General features: G+C 46.1%; 1 protein-coding gene across 2 annotated transcripts in view; it reads right to left on the bottom strand.

The window, feature by feature from the left end:
• LOC144823927 (synaptotagmin-5-like) overlaps positions 1-22848 on the bottom strand; it is a 423013-nt gene that overhangs the window by 133277 nt on the left and 266888 nt on the right. For both annotated transcript variants that reach the window (XM_078682846.1, XM_078682848.1), the window contains exon 3: positions 5646-5758. In XM_078682846.1, coding sequence (XP_078538972.1) covers positions 5646-5758 — 113 coding nt within the window. The remainder of the gene's footprint in view (positions 1-5645; positions 5759-22848) is intronic.

Here is a 22848-nt window from a genome sequence, read left to right as displayed (position 1 = left end):
GTTAACATTGCTATAGCCCCTAGGTAGCTGCAGCCACGGCTTGGGCTCTCCAGATTTCTAACAGGACATAGGATGAAAAGATGTGTTCCTCGTAAAATTCAACGTACCTGCTGCCCTGATGCCCTGTGGTTAAGGAGTAATCTACTCTTGGTGACCTGGCTTTTCCAAGAGCTGGTGCTGGGGAGGCATATACCCAAATAATCAAAGTCTGAGACTCTTTCTAAATTGACTCCCCCTAGTATGACTGTTTCTCGAAATTGTCTCTGTGGGTGGACAGCCATACATTTGGTTTTATCAGCATTTATTGCTAGCCCTTTGGTAGTACAAATTGAATCTTTCTAACAATAATTCCAGGTCTTTAGAGGTTTTTGAAATGAGGGTGTCATCAAAGAATGGTAACGCCTGGATCTTAACACCACCCAAGAGCGGGGAGTCATTTACACACCCCATAAGGAATTCAGTGCATCTGTTAATAAAAAGAAGAAAAAGTGTTGGACCAACACTTATTTCTTCTCATCAGACATATGCCGAGAGCATGAGAGGGAAAAACTCACAAGGAGGAAATTAAGGGAGAGAAAACGACAGGCAAACGTCAAAAAAGGGAGCAGGAACACACAATTGTGAAATAAAGGGGTAGGAAGTGTAACTGGTAGTGTTTTTTTAAGAGGCATGAGGTGGACTCAAAACTACGGAGCCCTAATATTTGATGCAGTAGCATTTCATAGCGCCAGCTGTGGGCCTTTCAGCAGCGCTTGGGGCACAATAGAAATTAAGCCGACCCGAGGGTGATGGAGCATATGCCATGTCAGACTGAAAATTCAATCCTATTTCCAAGGCCCCTGTACCAAATATAAAAATGTGATTTACACGAATAGAATATGTGTTTAAATGAGGTACAGATGCCTGATGTTTGCCAAATCGTCATAATAAATGATTTCTCATGAACTTTTCTGAAATAGGAAACTCGACTGTACAAGCATTTGTTTGGTGGTGAAGTTACATACCCGATGGAACCGAGCATGCACGCTAGGCTGCTCTTCCATGTCCATGATGCCAGACTGATCATCCTTTACTGGTAATTCTGTGTACATTCACACCCACAGGGCACACTTTCATCATGATAGCTATTTTGTTGAATTAATCAAGCTGAAAATCTACAATGTGCAATCACCACATTTGTGTATTGTGTATAACTGTAGGTTTTGATTGTCAGTGTGTTTGTATTTTAAAGGAATCCATCAAGGTACGGACGAGATGAGACCCCTGAATGGAGACCATCCACCCCGCAATGCATAGAAGCAGCAATAAATGAAGGTTAGCCGTGATAAGATGAACTGCACCATTGAATCCATAGGAGATTAATGGAGAAGTGCTGTGAACCTGGTTGAGAGGATTGCGCGCCATGGATTGCACGCCATGGAGCGCACACTGTCACAGGTCATTGGCGGACCTGTGTTTGAGTAAACTATATCATGAGGATTCAAGGCTGGAGGAGTCCTGTCTTGTTCGCATGCAGACTTAAAGGGATTTGACTACACGTTGCTGTGCATTAAGGGGTAGATATTCAAACATTTTGCGCTGGGATATGGCTTAGCTTCACAAAAGTGATGCTAACCAGAACATAATGTTTTTTTTACCAATTTTATTTCCATCGCAAAACTTGTTTTACGTTGGAAAGTACCCTACAAGTAACGAAAAGAAGCGTGAAGCATTGCTTTGTGTTACTTAGCGCCTACTGGGCGTTACATGGGCGTTCCCATGCAGCCACCCATACTTTTTTGAGGCAAAACCCTATCTACAACCAATAGTCGACAGGGTTTAGCACCAAAAGTTAACACTATCTGAAATGAGGCATTTTCCTACTTGTCATGCTTGCTGCACTGTACAGCATACATACAAAGTTGGAAAAGTTTTTGAACTTGTCTAGGCATAGCATTTTGGCTCGAAGGGTAGCTTTTCCATTACAATCCTATGGTAGATTCAGGCACGAATCTTAGTTCTATGACGGTAAGGTGTGTGCCTGGCGCACAACAGCCGAAGGCAGCGCTGGTGCTAGGGAAAGGGGAGGAGAGAACCATATCTCTGTACATATGGCACCCTACAGCTCCCTCCCTGTCACGCAACACAGCACAGCATTTTTGGCTGATGTGCTGTGTTGTGTCACTTATTTGAAAATCCGTCCTTTAGTGTGTGTAGCAAGATGGGTTCCAAATCCTGAAGTTTTGATCCTCACTGGACATTACAAGGATTTTTCAAGTGTTTTGGATTGTATTCTATTCTTCCAGTTGTTGCAGCAATCTATAATTGCCAGTGGTTAGGTCTCTTGCCAAAATTGTTTTTTGGCTAGAGCTCTTTACTTGTGCTCTGAGTGGTGCTCTATACATTATTGTATGAACTTCACAGTAATCTACTTGCAGCTTTGAGGTGAAGCGATGCTGGCATTAAATATGTTGTAGCGTAGTGCTTTTCAATGTGGTCATTAGGACATTTTGTGATAAGACATTCAGAGTGGGATACAGCATTGTTTTCTGTGCGACTTGTCTTCACAGAAAGTATTAGCCCCCGACAGGGCCTTTCCTAAAGGCAGCAAGGTCTCTTGTAATATCTTTCATACAACCTACCGCAAAGCTTTGTGACATGGTGCCTGGAGCAAAAATGGTTCAGTGCAGCATAGAAACGAGAATTCTTGAAAACATACTTTTTCTCTTTAACACTCGGGACACTGAGCAAGCAGAGAAAACATTAAAGCAGCAAAAACATTAAAATTGTCAATGAGCGAAAGTATACTTTCTAATTCCCTTATTAATCAGTGTGAACAGCTGCCAAGTCTTCCTTATCATGTTTGACATCTGACAGTCCTATATTTAGCCAATGCGCCTTTTCATTCATTGGCCTGCAGTTTTGTTTGATGAATACAGCCTTAGAGATCCCAGCCTGATAACGTCTGCTGATCAGAAAAACACAGGACTGCTGAAGGTGTTACTTATGCCCACGGACACATGGGGGCAGATTTACAAGCCCCTCACGACACTTCTACGCCGCCGTTGCATCACTTTTGTGATGCAGTGGTGGCGTAAACCATGCGCCACATTGCGACTTATTTACAACGTGACTCATCTAGGCAGATGCATCACGTTGTAAAGATCTGCGCCACATGAAACCTGCGTCAGGTTTCATGTGGGCGTTCCGTCGAAGTGTGGGCGTTCCGTCGGAGGAAAGCTTTGGAAAAGTGACGCAGTGAAATCTACAAGATTTCACTCAGTCACTTTTCCGACGGCGCTGCGTCAAAACCTTGAGCCTGCTTGAAGCAGGCGTAAGGCGTGACGCAGCATGTTGGAGATAGGCCGGGGTGACACAGTGCTGGAGTTGCGTTGAGCCCGCAACACGACTCTCGCACTATGCCAACCTTACGCTGGCAGATACGTCACGCATCTGCCTATCCGTGCGCCACGGCATGCCGCATTGTAAATGCGATGCACCCATGGTGGCGCACGGGTAGTTTTGCGTGACGCATCTTTCTTGGCGGAACCCTGCTGATTTGCAGGGATGCGCCAGAAGTTGTAAATCTGCCCCATGAAGTTTACTCCTACTCCTTACTTCATCTATGCCCCATACTGCACTTCACCCTCAGACTACCTGCCCCCATGATGCACAACACCTATGGGTCCCCTGATGCACATCAGTCAGTGGTCTTTTAAGGAAATCACTCATGGTCCCCTGAGGACATCATTCGGTGTCCCTTGATGAGTCTTGCCCAGTGATCTCCTTAACTGAATCCTTAGTTCCTGTCTGGTGCACATCACATAGAGCGCCCGAGCTCCCCTGGGCATGTTGTTGCATATCAGCGATGTCAGTAGGATTGTTGGTCTCACTGCCTCTATGCCTTTATTTATGTTACTCAGGGGGAGTTGTTGTGTTGGTCTGTGTGCATTAAAGCCAGAATGTTTGTTGATCTTGGTAAAACGTGTTGTCTGTAGGTGTTGCTGCCCATCTGCTGGCTGTACATGCGCATGTGCACCTGTTTGCCGCGTCTCAGTGCTTGCCCACAGTATGCAAATCTATGCCTATGGATGCTTGACAGGGTTAAAATGTTTATTACCACCCCTGTGCGTGATACTAGTACAGGAGAAAGCACTGTGTGATGACCCCACTGTGTTCCCATGTTCTTAATGTGAGATCTGAAAGCTTGAGAACCAGAACAACTGCTGTCTTCAGTGGAATCCTGAGGGTCTGGTGAATGTAAACATACAATGGCCGGCTGGATTACTGGTTCTAATACCTTGTGTCACAATTACTCAGAGTAAACTGCTTTTCAAACTGGAAGTATCCCTGGATCACATTCGGGAAGCCAGCACCATCAGCGCAGGGTCCCGCCCTTCGTCCTCATTGTTGGCCTTCTTATATTACATTTGAGAATTTTATGAACATCACTAATTGCTCCGTGTATTTTGTGGTAATTGCAAGACCATGTAGCAGATTAATGAATGCCAGCCCATTAGTTGTGTTCGCGTAGGGTGAACTGAGTGGTATCTCTCAGCTTCGTGTAACTCTAGGGTCAAATTCAAATTCAAAGAAGCTTTATTTCGATATTCAGAGTAATATCATAAAAGCAAACATTGTTAAAAACAAATATATATCACAAAGTGCCAGTTGCGTTACCATCACGAGTATACCATGTATTTCAAAAACAGAGGTATGGTCTCAAAGTGCAAAGTGCATTAAAAACAAAGAATAACAGTAGAACAAGAAACAAAAGCAATCATGTACATTAAAATCTGATAAGTTAAAAAGGTCTAAAATACATAAATATATATCATATGTTACATCGAGTTCCTAAACTTTTTTCAAATTCAAATAAACTTTACCAAAAGTTTCAAAAATTTTGATAGAGTGTGGACCACTTCCATATTTTCTAGTCGTTGCAGTCTAAGGAAAGCGTTTCTACAAGACCGGAGGCCCCACTCCTTAAGAATTGGTTTAAGTAGGATCTTTCTTGGAACCTCATAAAATTTACAAAATAAAATACTATGCATGTTAGTTTGGGGGGCGAGATCATCACAGGGACAGGGCGGTAAATCTCTCTAGGGTCAGTGAGAAATGTACCATAAAAATAATTACTTCTGATTCAGGCAAAAAAAAAGTGGGCGACCTCTTGTTCCTGATAGGCTGATCAGGATGCCAAAATGAAATTAAATTTAAAGATAACTGGACCAACAGAGTGTAGCCGGCATGAACAGGAGTGTAGAAGCAGGGCTGGGACTTATAATGCTTAAGGATTGCTCTCAATCGGTCTGATAAGCTGCCCACGTTACCACACCTTCAGTTGAGGAATTCACTTCATCAAAATGTCAAGGGTAGTAGAAGCGATATAAAACTCCCTTCGAATCATGATGGTTCACACAGGTTTAGGAGATGGGCAACAATTGGAAACTATGGAGAGCGCTCTAGGAGACATTTATATTATTACCCGTCCTTCTCTCTGCTGCTGTCGTTGCACATTAGTCCAAGGGTTTGGAAGGATAGTGTCAGGGGTAGAAAAGGACAAGCCAGTGCTAGCGTCTTCTGCCCCTGGGTGAACCTAGTTTCTGTCAATGCCTGTAACATGCTAGCGTGCGCACAACCGTGGAAATGGAGCCATCACTTGCCTTGACATCACTGTTCTTCTTCGAAACTTCCAGCAGAGAGGCATTCAGACTCTTCCCCAGGATGGTACCTCCACTGTTATTTGCAGGGTACATTCCATTAAGGAACTTCTTCTCTGCAGGAAAAAGGAGAACATTGACATGTTGATGTGTTGCTTTAAGTAATCTGAAAGTCACAAAGGCTATCACAATGGCACTGCTAGTTCATCGGAGTATATTTGATCATATTTTGGAGGCTATCTCTAATGTATTGCTGACATCCGCCAGGACTCCTTTAACCTCTTCACTTAACACTCTGATCCTAGCACCCTGGTGGTAGATGAAGGACCTCATTACGAGTCTCGCGGTATTCATGGTGGCACCGATTGCACACGTCACTGGCCCCTTTGGAATTATGAGATCTACAGTAACTCCTCTGCAGATCTGGTGTGTTTCACCCGGATATGTTATTTGTTGCAAGCCGCCAAAGTCCCCAGGTGAAACTCAGGGGGGGGGGGATGGGTAAATAATTAGGGAATCAGGTGTAGGATTCCAATTTGATCTTCACCCTCAGTAGACGCCCTGTAATCCCTGTAAACTCTGATGCCCTCATAATGGTTATTGAGTGAGAGAACGAGGGAAGAGTAACACTTGTATTGAGGCCCTTTAGTGGAGTTCTGAGAGAGTGGCAGCTACATGGGTACAGAAGAAGAGCTGACTTGCCAACTGGCAGAAGAAGCCCTATTGCCCTAGTGACGAGGGACATCAATGGAGAAGTCTGTTTTTCTCCTGTATATATAGCTTCAGTAGCATCAAGTTCTGGAAATGCTAAATAGGTAAACATGTTAGGGCAGGGAGTACTAAGAGCCACAACGCTTCTTATGGTCGTAACTCCTAATAGTACTAATTATACAAATACCATTAGATAATGTCTTATGAGAGTGAATGCCCCCTTGGAGAAGTGTGGCTCACCGGTTAGAGGCGGCAGACCCAGAAGCAGAGGTCGGCCCGGGACCAGGGTTAAATTCCCGACGCGGCAGGGTACGGAACCAATTTCAGCAGGCTCGATAAATCTCGCCTCGGTGCCTCTCTAACCATGGGTCCCACGCTGCAACTCTGGGCAATAGCTTGCTTAATCTCCACAACGGCCCCCTCGTTGCTGGGGATGCCTGGCTTCACCTTGGGGATGCCCAGCAGGGATCATTTCACAGGGAAAGCCAGGACGGGTTCCCCAGCGGCACACAGCGCCAAGAAACCATGCGGTGAACGTGCGCTCTACAAATTCAGACTAACATAACATAACATAACATAGGACAGTGCAATGTGATATGCCTGTGTTATGAGACAAGTAAACTACACAATGTGGTGCCATATGTCACATTTGCCTAAAATTACTATGCATTATATGGTACTTATTGTGTATTAAACTTTCCATCAGCAGACGTCTGCATACAATACAAGAAAGGTAAAACATATACAGTAAATTGAACATATGGAATTATAGATGGCTTACATTGAATAACGGGAATGTTTTCACCAAGGGGTTTTGAGTGACATCAAGTAAACAGCAAGTGTGAAACTGAAGTTGTCTTAGACAACACTCAGAACCCAGAGGTGAAAAATATCCCTGTTATTCACTGTTCTCCTTCCATAATTTTATGTTATGCATGGCCCACTCAAATCACCTGACCCTGATTTCAAGTACTATTCAGGGACAGAGGAGTAATGGGGAGCTATACATTACATGTCCTCTCCTCCTATTGCAAAAAAAAACAAAAAACACAGCCTGGCCTTCTGCCACCAGCCCTCACCACCCTCTCTACCGTCTTTACTCCGAGAGCCCAGCCAGAGCAGCCTGGAATTCCTTTATGACATAGCAACAGTGGCTAACATGTTTTGCTACCCACTTTTGCTACACCTTAGACATGAATTACTGGGTTTCTGGATCTAGAATCCAGTTATCCACGCCAATAACTGTCTATGAGATCCCTAGATAACAAATAAATATTCACATGTGAAAATTCAAAATTGGAAAAGTGGCGATACAAAAAGAAAAAATGTTTTCTTGGTAGTTAACACTGTTTTTGTGTCGTTTGTGTTGTCTGGGTATACACACAGTCGTTCTGACATGTCTGTCTATTTTCATTGGCCAATCTGTTCCTGGGGTAAATTTTATGCTGAGCAACCTCTCACTCTTGCTACTCAGTACACCAGTAGGCCCCTCCCATCCTGTCAGACTGTCCTCCGGCTTGTCCTTATGGCAGGCTTCAAGAAGGGAGGTATCTTGGGCCATATTATCAAGGAAGCTGCGGTAGTTTATCGCCGCTTTACCGGCAGGAAACTGCCGATAGAGCGGCGATAATGGCCTTGATAATATGCAATTCGAATTTCAATCGAAGCCCAGGTTAGATGTTCACACATCTAACCTGGGCATCAATTGAAATTCGAATCGCATATTATCAAGCCCATTATCGCCGCTTTATCGGCAGTTTCCTGCCGGTAAAGCGGCAATAAACTACCGTAGCTTCCTTGATAATATGGCCCCTTGTGTGTTACACCTAGGAACAAATCTCCCAGTAGGTATATGGTTGTATCCTCATAAATGCAAAGGATTGTGTTAACATTTTATCTAGAAGGAGGCTTGTTCTGAAAGCGCCGGCGGTCAGAGCTGATGAAGAGCCAGAACGGGTGTCTAAGTCCCACACCGGTGCAGATTCGCCTGGCGTGCACACCAGTGCAGATTCACCTGGCGTGCGCGGTAAGGAAGAGCCGCTGTATAGCAGATGATTTTTGCGGAGTGTGGGAATGCACATCTTATTTAATGCTGCTTTTTAGCACGCCCTGGGCCATAATCGCTTCAGCGAGTTTCTCGTGAACACAAATACTGCTCATAGCACGTCAGTTGTGTTTTGACAAACAAGGGTGAAAACCTTCTACTAAACAACATTATTTTCAGCCAGTACATGATGATGAAAAGGTTCTGCAGATATTGAGATCAGACCTTCAAATCAGACCTGAACAAAGAATCGTTTGATTCGGCCCTTAGAGAGCCTTAAGCAAGGAAGCTAAAGGAGGATCAGAATAATGATTAAGGGGATGATCAGAGGAAGAATGTATAATGCAATCAATTTTGCGAACAGCTTACACAGATTCGTGATGTACTCAGTTTTGAAGAAAACCCCCAGCAAGAAGAGGGGTTCCATTCTCAATGCAGTGCAGCCCAATTGGACGACCTCCCCTTGCACAATGTCATTGTGAAATATTGAGCTGTTGGTTTACTGGGGTGTGAGCTCTGGTCAAGCAACAGTCACAATCCATTGCAAGGTGAACCACAACAAGTCACTGAATCAACCTGGCACAAAAAGCAGTAGGTTTAACTTAAAGGCAATGGGCCCAATACACAAAAGGCAATCTGAGACAAAAGTGTAACTGTACGATTTTAGTATTCACAGTGGTCATTTACGAGTCATATATTTACGTCCCCTTTCAGGCCAGAATATCCGGCTTTGGCCGTACTCTCTGCACCCGGGCTGTACTTTCCAGCTCAGGCCGTACTCTCTGGCTCGGGCTGGATGAACTGTAATCAATGGTCCGGAATGCAATGTTTATGAAAAAGGAACATTAGGAACGTGTGATCAATAGTAGAGGAGGTCATGGAAATCAGTTTGGGCAGGGAAAAGGGTGTGGCCGGATACTGCATCATATCCCAGAAAACTTTGCTCCTTTGCATCATGGCACATGCAGTCCACAATTTGTGCTCCACTCTGTCTTGACTGTAGTGTTAACACTACAGTCAACACTCTTGCAATCAACACTCCTGTGGACTGTCGTTTTGACACTACAGTGAACACCCAGGGTAGCGCAAACACTTCAACATTTTGCCCATCAACCACGTGTACACCATTACATTTTCTTGCGAACTTCCACTGATTTGTTCCTACGTCCTTACAAAAAGAAGACTTAACAAAACAGTCTATGCTTTTAGGCCTCCGGGAACTACGGAGAAGGGAGCAGCAATCCCTATTCTTGAACATAAAAGGAGAACAGGGTTTTAAATAATTCTATTTTTAGTGTCAAAAGCAGACATCAGATATCGGCTGGTATTGGATTTACTGGAGGGCAATTTTCTAATGACTCTTGATCTACAAGATGCCCATTTCCACATACATATCCATCCAGTTAGTCAGAAGTTTCTTTGTTTCATTGTGGGCAACGAGCATCTACATTTTGTATCTCTTCCTTTCAGACCTACAACATCTCCTGGGTTTTTTACAAAGGTACTGGTTCCAGTTGTTGGTACCTTCAATTAAGAAGCTTTTCGATATTTTGATATTTCCACATCTGACTATTGTCTGGTCCTTCTCTTTCAAAGGCCCAGTGAGATGGGAAGTAGGAGGCTGAATTACTATTGATGTTAGGTTCTGTGATTGATCTTCAGGAGTCAAAGCTTCAACCCCTATGGGTCAAGATTTCTATCAGAGCAGAATTCAATATGGGCCCAGGTTGGGTCTTTCTACCTCACACAACAGGATTGTGGCAATCCAGAACAATCATACTTTCCTGCTGAAGCAACAATCTCTCCTCACCATGGGGTGGTTAAAAGTACAAGCACTAATGGCTGCAGCTACAGCAGTTAGTTCCCATGTCCCATTTCCATCTTGAGTCTCTGGTAAACTTCTTGCTTCTCTATTGTTTCCCGCAATCTGAACAGTTTGACTAACAGGTTCCCGTGACCCCCTCAGATGCGTCAGGATTTGCAATGGTGGTTAGTGGAGAACATCCTCTTGAGAGGCGTGTCGCTTCGACTGTCTCCCCGAGACATATCACCTCAGATGCCAGTCTATGGGGGTGAGGTGAAACCCTAGAGGATCTAGAGATAAAAAGCCAGTGGTTGGAGTAAGAGAGATTACACTCCTTGAACTGCATAGAGCAAGCAGCCAAGTGGAAGGCACTACAGGTGTATGGTCACCAGTTAAACATTCCATTATTGTAGTCAGGACCGACAATTAGGTGGTGAGGTCACTATTTGAATTGACAATGCAAAACAAAGAACTCAAGTCTCAACCTACTAGCGACCCAAATATTCTGTTGGGCAGAGAGTCAACTTTTTGCATTAACAACAGTGTATTTACATGGAGCATTGAATCTGAGGGCAGATGGACTCAGCAGGAATCTTGTGTCCAAGAATTCAACTGGATTATGTGCATGGTTTGAAACACCCTGGTTAGATCTCTTTGCATCAATATACAACTCCATGCTTCTGACCTTTTGTATGAAGATATGGTGTCCTATAGCCTGAGCGGTAGGCTCCCTGTCAGTCCAGTGGATCAAGGGAATTCTGTATGTCCTCCATCCAATTCTTCAGGCCCTCCATCCATTTCTCCTCCTCCTGAAAGTGCTTGTGAAATTTCAGGAGGAGAGGACTTTGGTCATTCTTGTGGCACCCTGTTTGCCTCACCGGCCTTGGTTCTCCTTCCTGATGTCCCTGTCTAGGGGAGACTATCTTCACCGATCAGGACAGCTTTCCTCTCTTCAGTCCCTGGTACTATTGTTAATCCAAATTCAACATCTAACGTTTACAGTTTGGAATTTGAGTCATTAAGATTGCAAGATTTAAGTTGCTCTGAGGAAGTTGCCAAAGATATCCAATCCTCCAAAAGTATGTCTACCTTGGTATTATAGAAGAAGAACTGGGAGTCATTCCAGAAATGGTGTGCATCAAAGAATTTTCACTTTATATCATTAAATTCTTTCAAGGTCCTAGAGTTCCTCAGGGATGGTTTTGTGAAAGGATTAACACAATCTACTCAGTGGAAGATATTACGGTACTTAAGTTTGGTACAAATTGGGCATTTATTTCTCTGTTGGTTGTTCGACTTTTAAAGAGTTTTATGTTGAAAAGATCAACGGTGGACTCTCCAACCTCCAAGCCCGGTTTGTCTATAGTTGTGTTATGTTATGTTATGTTATAAGGGTCTTTTATAGCGCACGGCTACTCCAACGGAGTGTCCCGGCGCTTTATATTTCATGACCAGAGCAGGAAAAACAAACACAACATAACAGTATAGAATTCACAGGAAGAGGGATAATCACTGAATCCAGGAATTGGCACAGGAGAGCCCTAGAGGGCAAAAAGCCATGTTTTTAGACCCTTCCTGAACGCCAACAGATTAGCTACAGAACGCAAGGTCAGCGGTAGTGAGTTCCACAACTGCGGAGCTAGCAGCCTGAACGAACGCCCACCAATGCGGGCTTTTTTCACACGGGGCACCACAGCCAGAAAGAGGGACTCCGATCTCAAGGATCGTGCTGGATGATAAAAGGCGAGCCTCCTTTGCAGATATTGAGCTCCCGAGGCATGTAAAGCCTTGTGAGCCAATGTCATGGCCTTGAATATTATCCGCTTCCGGATGGGTAACCAGTGGAGCGATTGTAATAAGCTGGAAGCGCTGGCTCGTGCAGACGTATTCTGGGCCACCTGTAGACGTTGCAGGAGATATTCTGGTAAGCCAAGATATAAAATGTTAGAGTAATCTAATCTTGAGCCGATTAAGGCCTAGACAGTCGTCCTCCTATGCTCCTCAGAGAGCAGAGGGAAAAACTTCCGAAGCATCCTAAGGATGCCAAAGCAGGTTCCTGTGAGGGTCAGAACCTGGGATTTAAACGACAGTCCTTTATCTATTTTAACTCCCAAGTTCTTGGCTACCGGGGATGAAAGCGCAGGAGGAAACATATCAGCAGGCCACCAACCATGCCAGTCAGGATCAGATGGACAACCGAAGAAGAGTATCTCAGATTTATCTGAGTTGCACTTGAGGCTGTTTAGCTGGAACCATTAAAAAACAGCCCCAAGGCACTCCCGGATACTCTCTCCATTGAAGTCTTCTCCCTTCCGGCAGGTAAAGAGAAGCTGGGTATCGTCGGCATAGGATACGATCTGGGCCCCGAAAGACTCCACCAGTGTTGCCAGTGGGGTCATGAAGATGTTAAATAGAGTCGGGCTCAGCACGGAGCCCTGGGGGACTCCGACTCCCAGAGGCGACATCACGGCAGAGCCAGGGGAGGCCCAGACCGTTTGTCGACGGTTGGGTAGAAATGAACGAAACCAACTGAGCACCGTCCCCCTCAGACCGATCTCATGAAGTCTTGCGAGGAGACCCTCATGGGGGACGGTGTCGAAAGCCACCGACAAATCAAGCATGACCAGCATGGCTTTGCCTCCAGAATCCAGCAATTCTTTAATGGCCTCCGATATCTCCAACAGCGCTGTCTCTGTACTTAGATTAGGACGGAAGCCAGATTGAGAGGCATGTAGTAGCTCATGAGACTCCAAGAAATTTGAGAGCACACCATGTACATGCTTCTCCAGGATCTTAGCCAAAGCAGGAAGAAGCGAAATAGGCCTGTAGTTGGCGGGGACTTCCGGGGCAAGACTCGGTTTCTTAAGAAGGGGGATAACCATGGCCTGCTTCCATGACTGCGGAATTACGCCCTGACTCAAAGAAAGGTTCAGAAGTGGGTTGGCCAGAGGATTGATTATAGCTGCCACTTTAGCTAGGAATTTGGCAGGGCACGGATCGAGGGGAGAGCCAGATTTGAGATTCATCATCAGTGTCAGCGACGAAGGTGTCGAGAGTGACGGGAAAACTGCCAGGACTGGACCTGATGTAGTAGGGTGGACTGACCCATTCAACAAGCATGGATCAACATCGATCGGCCTAGTTGGAAAGGAGTCCTGTATCAGCCTGATTTTCGTGGTGAAAAAGTTGGCAAGGGTGGCAGCCCATGTCTCAGAGGGGGCAACCTGCGCTGAATTGGAGCGGGGGGTCGTGAATTCTCTCACAATCGAAAAAATCTCCTTGCAGGAATTAGCTGCATCCTCAATTCTCCTCGCAAAATAAAAAAATTTTACCTGGAGAATTTCCCGATGGTAAGCTTTGACCATCAATTTATAGGTAAGCCTTGCCTCCGTGTCGTACTGAGACCGCCACGCCCTTTCGGCAACTTTACATTGCCTACGGGAATGCGCCAGCACTTCAGTGAACCAGGGGGCCGAGACCCGCTTCAAAGTGGTGCGGGGGGGAGTCACAGGGGCTAAGTCGTTCAACCTGTCTATAAACCATATCTGCAGGGTTTCAAGATCTTTATCCAGATCCCCGGAAAAGGATATAGGATGGTCCTGTAAGGACTGAGCCAGCATCTCCGGGGTGACCCGATGATACGCCCTTGAAGTTGTTCCCTGATGTCTCGTAGTAGTAGTTACAGGTTTCTTAGTGCCTAGTATATAAAAGTAGGCTAGCCGATGATCGGACCATAATACCGGCAGCACAGCTGTCACCTCCACCGGGGATGTCGAAAAAACCTGGTCCAAAGTGTGGCCTTTGTCATGAGTTGGACCAGAGAGATAGGGGAACAGGCCTAAAGACGCCGTGATGTCAATCATTTTAGACGTATCCGGGTCAGAGCTATCTTCCATATGGAAGTTAAAATCCCCGGCCAGTACACAGTGCTCCGATCTTAAAGTCAACGTCGAAATAATCGACTGAAGCTCCTCAAAAAAGGACCCTGCCGGGCCAGGGGGCCTATAGACTACAAGTCCTTTAAAGGATTGTTGAGGTGACAGGGATATGGAGAAAGCGAGGGATTCAGTGCCCGTGATGGCCTCCGTGTGAGTAATGGAACACGTGAAGGCTTTTTGTACCACGAGAGCGACGCCCCCCCTCTACCCAGTGCTCTGTCTTGCCTAAAGATGTTATATTCAGGTGGAATAGCAGTAGCAATATCTGGGTGTGAAGACTCGCCTAGCCACGTCTCTGTCAACATCAGGCATACAGGTTTTTCAGTAACCAAGAGATCTAAAATTTCTTGAGCATGTCTGTGGACAGATCTGGTGTTAAGGAGTAAGCAAAGATGCTTAACATCCCCTCCCTCCCTACTAGATAAAGGAGGCGGGACAGAGGCGAGATGCCAACTACATCCCGGACATTTGTGCTTGCCCCTATAGCGGCCTGGAAAAACCACCTGACAAGAACACGATAGCTTTTGGAATGATCGAAGCTCTAAGGACGAGTAGCGTCTCATTGTAACCCTGCAGCAGATATACAGAGAACGAGCCAGTCGGCCACGCCGTATGCCTCCGGGACGCTGACGGGCGCAGACGGGCAGGACTCAGGCACGACTCCGGCGCAGGTCCGGCGCGTCCGCTGTACGCGTCCGCTACGCGGAGAAGAGTGCGTGCTTTTTATAGCGCTGCTAGAGCGCGTGGACGGCGATGCCTACACCCAATATGGCCGCCAAAGCCAGATCCCAGCCCTCGGCGTCAATACTCGGCCGAGGGCGGTCTGAAGATCGAGGAAGGGTGAGGGAGCAGCGAAGCGCCAAGGAGCGCTGGGAAGTCTCTAAACTCTAAACTTAGACGCTTATTAATCAAGCGCTAAGCCAAACAAAGCACAGCATTAAAAATCAAACACACAAGTTTAAAAGAGTGCAAGAAAAGGGGGAGACCTCCCGGCTTCCGCCTCAGGAGGGAAAAGGTCGTAGCAGTTGGTAATTCCGCACAGTCCTTTTGAGCCTTATAGCTGATCTTGGTTAGTTGTCTTCAAAAATAGCCTTTTTGCTTCTTATTACCTCAGCAAGATAGCTAGAAGTGGGTGTGTTATGTTCTCATCTCTATATCTACGCTTCTTCCTGGATAAGAGTATGGCTCAAGTTGGCTCACAAGTACATTCCAAAGATAAAATCCCTCCTTCACCTCTACCAGGAAATAGTCTTGACAGTTTTCTAGCCAGAAACAGATTCTAAAACACCTTCATATCTAGATGTAAGGAGAGCCTTATCAATCTATTTAGCGCATACTAAAGAGTACAGAATATTACATTCTTTATTATTTCCACATGGCTATGCAAATTAAGTAGGAAGGCATCTTCCCAATTGATCAGTAGATGGGCGAAACAAGCTATTTACCAATCATAAAAGTGTGTAGGAATTTCTCTGGCATTGGTCTAAGCCAAGTCCAAGGGGTCAGTTTCTTCTTCTTAGATGGAGTGTAAGCCCTGTTCAGAAAAACATTTTTTTCCTTGTTCGAGCTACCCAACGTCAAGTTGGGAAGCGAGGCAAATCCCCCTCCCAGCGAGATTTTTCCTTGCTCGTGCTTCCAAACGTCAAGTTGGAGAATGCGAGCAAGAAAAATCCACCTACCAGCGATAGTTCTCAGAGCAGGCAGTCGGATTTCTCAATGTGGGCAATTACGGGTGGTCATGACCGCTCACGTTAAGAAGCCTTACGTTTGCGTTGAGATGTTTGTCAGTCGAGTAGAAAATCAACTCAAGCGGCATACAAGAAGCAGCGCCCTCTCGCACTGCGCATGGTGCTGTTTGTGTTCATTTTCCAGCTCAGGACAAGCACCCGGCACTAAAAATCAAAGTGCACAGGCGTGACCAATTGCACTTAGCCGCTTGCAGAACTCCGCGTAGTGCGCCAGAGTTTTTTTGTTCACATTGTGGAGTTCTACATAGCTGAACTCCGCAAACTCCACCCAGGCTTAGCGGAGTGGGGTCGTGTGTCTCTAAAAGAGATATGTAGAGCTGATATGTGATCCCCACAGTTGTGAATGGCTATGGATTAGACCTAACGGATAGTCAAAACTTAAATCTATTTTTGCCTGCATAGCGTAGGAGGCAGCAATGAAGTTATTGTCACCTAAATAAATGTGTTTCTTGAATCAGTACAGAGTTGGTGCAAGTTCTTGGGGCTTGTTAATTCTAGGCCTAGGCAGAGTTCACAGAGTTCTACTTGCGGAATTCTGCAAAGTGCCAGAAACCTCTGCCACGCTCCCCGGCGTACCTCCAGCAGCAGAGTCTGTTAAGTTGCACTGCTCACACTGATTTTTAGCACCAGATGTTTGTCCCGAAGACGGGGCTGCTGCTTGAGTAGACATTCTACGTGTGCAGCAGCTTCCTCAATGCGTTTGGCAGATTTCTTAACACGATCGGTCCCGGCATGGCGCGACAGCCCATTACTTACCTTGTTTCAGAGTCCTCCCCTTCCTGTCCACATCCTCCCACCACTGGTACTTCCACCTCTGGTTGATTGTGTGATATACAGAAGGTGGTGTGGGGGGAGAGGCGTTGTTTTTAACACAGATTTACTATAATGCCACTACAAATGTGAAGTACCAACTAACAAGATTGTTGTGCTGCTGGTGAGTCACATTTATGGACGCACCAGCAGCACAATGGGCTTCCCCATATTTACATGGCCATGTAAAGTATGTTTCCCTTTCATGCACAACTCTGTGTGAAAGGGGGTTCCATGGGTGTTGCTGTCAGTGGTCCCACGCAACATCCATGGAATGGGATGCATTCCCAGATTTACAACATTTTGTAAACCTGAAAAGGCATCAGAATCCTACTCCTCCCAGGGAAGTAATGAGGTGCAACGAGGAGATATACTTGTATTTCTCCTAGTTTCTTCTACTTTCTATGCGTGCTGCATGAAAAAGAGAAAGAAATGACCAGAAATCGCCAAAAAATGAAAAAAACTTTTGTATTTAATTAAGTATAACAATTAATATTAACCAGCATCAAAATACATATAAAGTGAAAGATATGTCATGTGCATAAAGTGCCTAGGATTGTGTAGGCCAGCACAAAAGGAAAATCGAGGAAAAGAGACCCAGTTCAATGATAAATATAACAATTTATAATTATTTCCTTGAACATATTTGTGTTCAATAATCCACATCTTTTTCAGTCGATATAGTGTCGACTGCATTTTGACCCTTCATGATTCATCAAGTCATCATCATCAGGAAAAAGCATTAATGGAACACCAACATTTTAAATTGCTACCTAAAGGAAAGAGGGGGAGAAAATTAATTAATTAATTACCCCTCATAAACCCTAATTATGGTGAAAATTGTAAAAGGCCTTATCATGAGTACCTGAAGTAGAAGTGGGGGCAAAGCCCATAGGTAACTATAATAATTATATAAATCAAAGATATGGCCCAATAGCAGGAGGGGCTTGCAATCTAAAAATAAAAAAGATTTAAATTTAAAATGCCATATCAGAAAAGATTATGACAATTCAAAAAATGAACATTAAAGAGATCTAAATAATATAGCAGATTTGAGGGACAAAAACTGACTGAAGAAAATAGGATCCATATAATAATCACTCAATTATCAAATAAACTGTCCCGTACAGGAGGGCTTACAACTAATATATAAAAAAAAGGATTAGATTGTGATCTTGTAGTTCCATTAATCTAAAGTATTTTTTTAAAATTTATTTTATTGGCATTTTTGAGAAATATGCAACCATCACAAACATTGGCATTCAATGTCAACAGTAGGTATAAAGACTGTGTACATAAACACAACGCTAGGAGTACATTGGTAAAAAAGCATCACTTGAATATGATGAAAGCTCCAGACCACAATGCCTTACATCGGGGAACCCATGTATTGCGAATGAGCTGACAACCTGTCCATCGTCCAGGAAAGCACCTGTTGGTCACCCTACCAGAGAACACTCCACCTCCCAGCCCGTGGTGAGTCAGTGTTAATCAGTCTGTGAGTTGGCATCCACCGTCCCTGCCAGGGCACCCCACTCGTCTGTCTGTTAGCATCCTCATCCTCCGCAGTGTCGCGCATATCGTCTATCAAGAAACAGGGACCAGAAGTTTTGGGGCCTATTACGGGGTGGCAGTAAGTCGCTATATAGGTCTGTCTGCATACTGCAATACGTCATTTCCCTGGACCACTGTGCTAGTGTAGGGGCCGGGCCTCGCATCCAGTTGCGGGCAACACATCTTCTGGCCAGACAGAAGGCCATATCAATCAGTCTCCTGTACATCGGACGTAGGGGCTTGGAATAGCCCAATATGGCTAATAATGGGTCAGGGGTCAGTGTCAGCTGCGTGATCTCGTTTACATCTCTGTACACTGAGTGCCAACACATTAGGATATCCGGGCAAGTCCAGGCTACATGTAAAAAGTCAGCAAATAGACCTCCACACCTCTCACAAGTAGAGTTATCCCATACCATATCTATGTAATCTTTCAGGGGTGTAGTAGGTTCTATTTAGGTATTTAAAGTGTAGTAGTCTATGGTGGCCATTCAGAGATATCTTTCTCGTACTCTTGTAGCAGTACTGCCATGTCTCTTCCCCTAGTTCTATTTGTAAGTCAGCCTGCCACGCTAGTCTCGGCTTGGCATAATCCGCCGTCCTCTCAGAGAGAGCAATACGGTACAAGTTGGTAATCAGTTTAGTAGGGGCCTTAGTGTTGATAATGTAGTCAAAAGTTGTAGCCACCGTGGGTTCCTCCATATCTTCCCCTAGTAGGGCCCTGAGAGCATGTCTCACTCTGTGAAACTGGAAGCGCGATAGCAGGGAATGGGAACTGGCATCAATCTCAATCTCACTCCAGCTGCGGGCTCTGCCCTCAGCAAACAGATCACCCATGGTAGTATATGTAGCCCTCTCAGAGCGTTCACAAACCCTTATCCCTACATGGGGGCAACCAGGTGCACCAAGCCATGGGCACCTTAGGGGCGTATAGCAGGCTGCACGCTTGGGCATCCGTCATGTGGTGCCATGCATGCGTGACTGCATTCAGGGAATCAAGGAGAAACGTTCTTCGGTTTCAAAGTTTGGACAACAGCGCAGGCAAGGGCGTAGGGTCCGCCACTATCAATTCAATCCGTATGTGCGGGATATCCACTGGGCCATGTATCCAATGGTAAGCGTGTGCGCTTTGCGCCGCACGATAATAAAGCTCCAGGTCAGGGGCATTCAGTCCACCTAACGCGTACGGTTGCACCCGTATTTTCCATGCAACTCTAGGCTGTTTCCCGGCCCATGCCAGTCGAACCATTAACGATTGTAGCTGTCGGAAAAAGTGGTTCGATAACACCATTGGAATATTGCTAAATAAGAACAAAAAGCGTGGAAGCACAATCATTTTCATCAGCGAGATCCGCCCTAGAAGTGATAGTGGTAGAGCTATCCATTTTTCGACATCCTCCTCTAGTTTTGAGACCGCTTTCCCATAATTCTCCCGTAAGACTACTTCGGAATCCATTTGAAGTCTGATCCCCAAGTACCGTACCGTGTCCGTAGTCCATTGGATAGGGTATTCTGGGTCACATGGCCGTGTAGTAGGCGTGAGAGGGAACATAAGGGACTTCTCCCAGTTAACATGGATGACCGAGAGGGAGCTGAATAAGACCACTTCATGGAGCACCGCCGGCAAGTGTACCTCCGGATCCCTGATATATAGGAGGGTATCGTCCACGTATGTGGATACGATCAAGTTATATGTGGGGAACCGAATGCCCCTATGACCATGGTATTCGCGCAGAGTGCAGGCCAGTGGCTCTGCTACTAGAGCATATAATATAGGGGAGAGGGGACATCCCTGCCTCGTGCCTCTCCCTATCCATATGGGGTCCGTGGTGAGAGAACCTATGTGTATACGAGCAGTCGGGGAGGTGTACAGCATGGCCAATAGTTGTAGGAACAGCTCTCCCACACCCATGCGGCTCAGGACTTGTCTGAGAAAAGGCCACTCGATGGAGTTGAAGGCCTTCTCCATGTCGAGGAAGACCGCAATCGCAGAGACCTCCGGGCGTGTATGCTGAAACGCCACAAAAACATCCTAAGGTTATACGTGAGATTACGAGTGGGGACAAAGCCAGCCTGTTCCGGGGTAATTATGGGGGCGAGGCGATTGGAGATGAGTTTAGCAAATATCTTCGCATCAACGTTCAATAAAGACAGGGGGCGATAATGAAGCGCAGTTCCCCGGGTCCTTACCAGGTTTGACGATAGCTACAAGTATGGCCTCTCGCATAGTAGGTGGCATAGAGCTCGTGTCTGCCATATCCTCGCAAAGGGTAAGCAGATGTGGAATCAGTAAATCTGAGTAAGCCTTGTAGAAGGCGACAGTGAGACCATCGCTTCCCGGCGCGCTACCAGCCTTCAATGCCGATAATGCCCACACGATTTCCTCTCGCTCTATCGGGCGTGCCAAGAACTCGTGGGTGCATGTTAGAAAGCCAGGGAAGCTCTATGTGGGTGAGATAATCAAGGATGCGCTCCTCTGGGGCAGGGTCTCTCGAGGCATACAGTGTTGTGTAATACTCCCGGAAGCTCCCCGCAACCTGTGCGTCTGGAAGCTGCTCCTCAGTCAGTGGGGACCTCATAATAGGCATCGACAGTCTGCCTCTGCTCCGCTTTGCCAATTGCGCAAGCACCACGCCAGGACACTCTCCCTCACCGTATGATCTGGCTATAGCATATTTACCTAGATGCTTGACTTCAGAGTCGGCCTCGTCGTTGTATTCACGCAACGTTTGAGCTAATTCGCGGGCAAGGATCTCGCTATCGTCGTGGAAGCGTTTCTGTTCTATTTCCTTAAGTTTGGTTTCTAATGTGTGAAGCCAATTTGAGGACCCCAGAATGTTTCGAGATGGTGATCCCCCTGATATACACCTTGAACGCCTCCCATATAGTCTGAAACGAGTCGACAGAACCCACATTGGATTCAAAGAATGTCTCAATGGCCGTTGCCAGCTCTTCCCTGAAAGAGGAATCCTGTAGTGAATATGGAGGGAAGCGCCAAGCAAATGGCAGGATATGCCTCACCGGTGTAGTCAACATTAGCAATATAGGAGAGTGGTCTGAGTATGTGCGCGGTAGTATAGTGCAGGTCTAGATCGCCCGGGTAAGATGTGCTGTGGCGAACCAATAGTCTATCCTGGTATGAATGTTATGTGGGGCTGAGTAATGAGTGTAACCCCCTTGAGTCCAGTGCCTGTGCTTCCACACGTCGCATAAGTCCAGCCTGACTATTTGTGTCTCCAGCACTCTAGCTGAAGCCGAGGCACGACGGTCTGGACCATCTGATCTATCAATGTGTGGTTCTCTGGTCATGTTGAAGTCGCCCCCTCCCCCAGAGTACATCCCCTCCCGAGTGTGTTGCTACCTTGGCCGCCAACTCTGTGTAGAAATTCGGGTAATCATAATTAGGGCCATAGGTGTTCACTATGCAGAGTTTCATGCCCCTACCGCAGCACCTCGTTATAGTGTAGCATCCATTACTATCAGTCTCTAGAGGCGTCATCCTCAAAAGAGTCTTCGGCTTAACCCATGTGAGCACACCCCTGGCGTGTGATGTAAACCCAGCTGCGTGGATATTCCCCATAAAGCCCCTGTATCAAAGTATGTGGCTGTCCGGGTGTAAGTGCGTCTCCTGTAACAATGCAACATCAACGCCATGTCTCGCAAAGTATTGCAACACCTTCCGGACCTTCCTGTGGTCATTAAGTCCCGGACATGCCAGGTCATCAGCTTGAGAGTGTCCAAATTGTCCCCAGATGTGGGCAACTTATCTACGGCGGTCTGTGTGCCTGTTCCATTAAAAGTGCCAGTACAGACATCCCAACATTATGTCGTGTCTTAGTCATGTGAGGTAACTTGCAAAAAACACCCTTCAACTGCAAACACTCCCTACGGCGCGCCAATAGAACTCCATAGTGCCAACCCCCCCCACTCCCACCCACGCCTGCCCATCCCCAACTAGGCCGCGAGCAACCCCACTCCCCATCAGAACCTCTCCAGTCTCCCAGACCCTCCCCAAAAAATTCTCCCCCAAAGCCCCTTAAACCCCCCCCTCCAAACAAAACCTTGTCCAAGCTCAGTGGGGTACACATAGGGGCAAAGGTAGACAACAATATGCAGACTCACTGTAAGGTCAATTCAAAAAGCCGCCCGCCCCTCCCCCGTCTCAGTGAAATAACTTTGTGCGTGTAACCAATGTCACTATCATGGGGCACTCCAGGCTGGGTAATAGGAAATATGCACTCATTTAAAAAAAAAAAAAAACAATAAACATTATAGTGCACAAAGAATGGCCTGCAAACCTCAATTATCTATAACAGCCAAACCTAACTGAATGTAAGCTCAGCAGGACATTCCCAAGTTGGAGAATAAAAAATAATGTACCTCTCTGGTTCTTAGCACTCCCACTGGTGCGCACCTATGCCTATACAGCATCCCCAACACCCAGCAGTACAACTCCCCGTCAACCAGTACTCTAATGGCGTAAACCCTCCAACATAGCTGAGAAGATTCCGGTCCACAGCCCGCCCCCGCCCCCGCATCCCCCCTCCCCCGCCATCTCTCACAATACCATGCAAAAGATGTTGCTTATCTGCAAGAG

Source organism: Lissotriton helveticus, chromosome 3_1 (genome assembly GCF_964261635.1).
Source record: "Lissotriton helveticus chromosome 3_1, aLisHel1.1, whole genome shotgun sequence".
Taxonomy (NCBI): Eukaryota; Metazoa; Chordata; class Amphibia; order Caudata; family Salamandridae; genus Lissotriton; species Lissotriton helveticus.
Note: the sequence above shows the minus strand (reverse complement) of the source record. Positions and strands in the feature narration are given on the sequence as shown.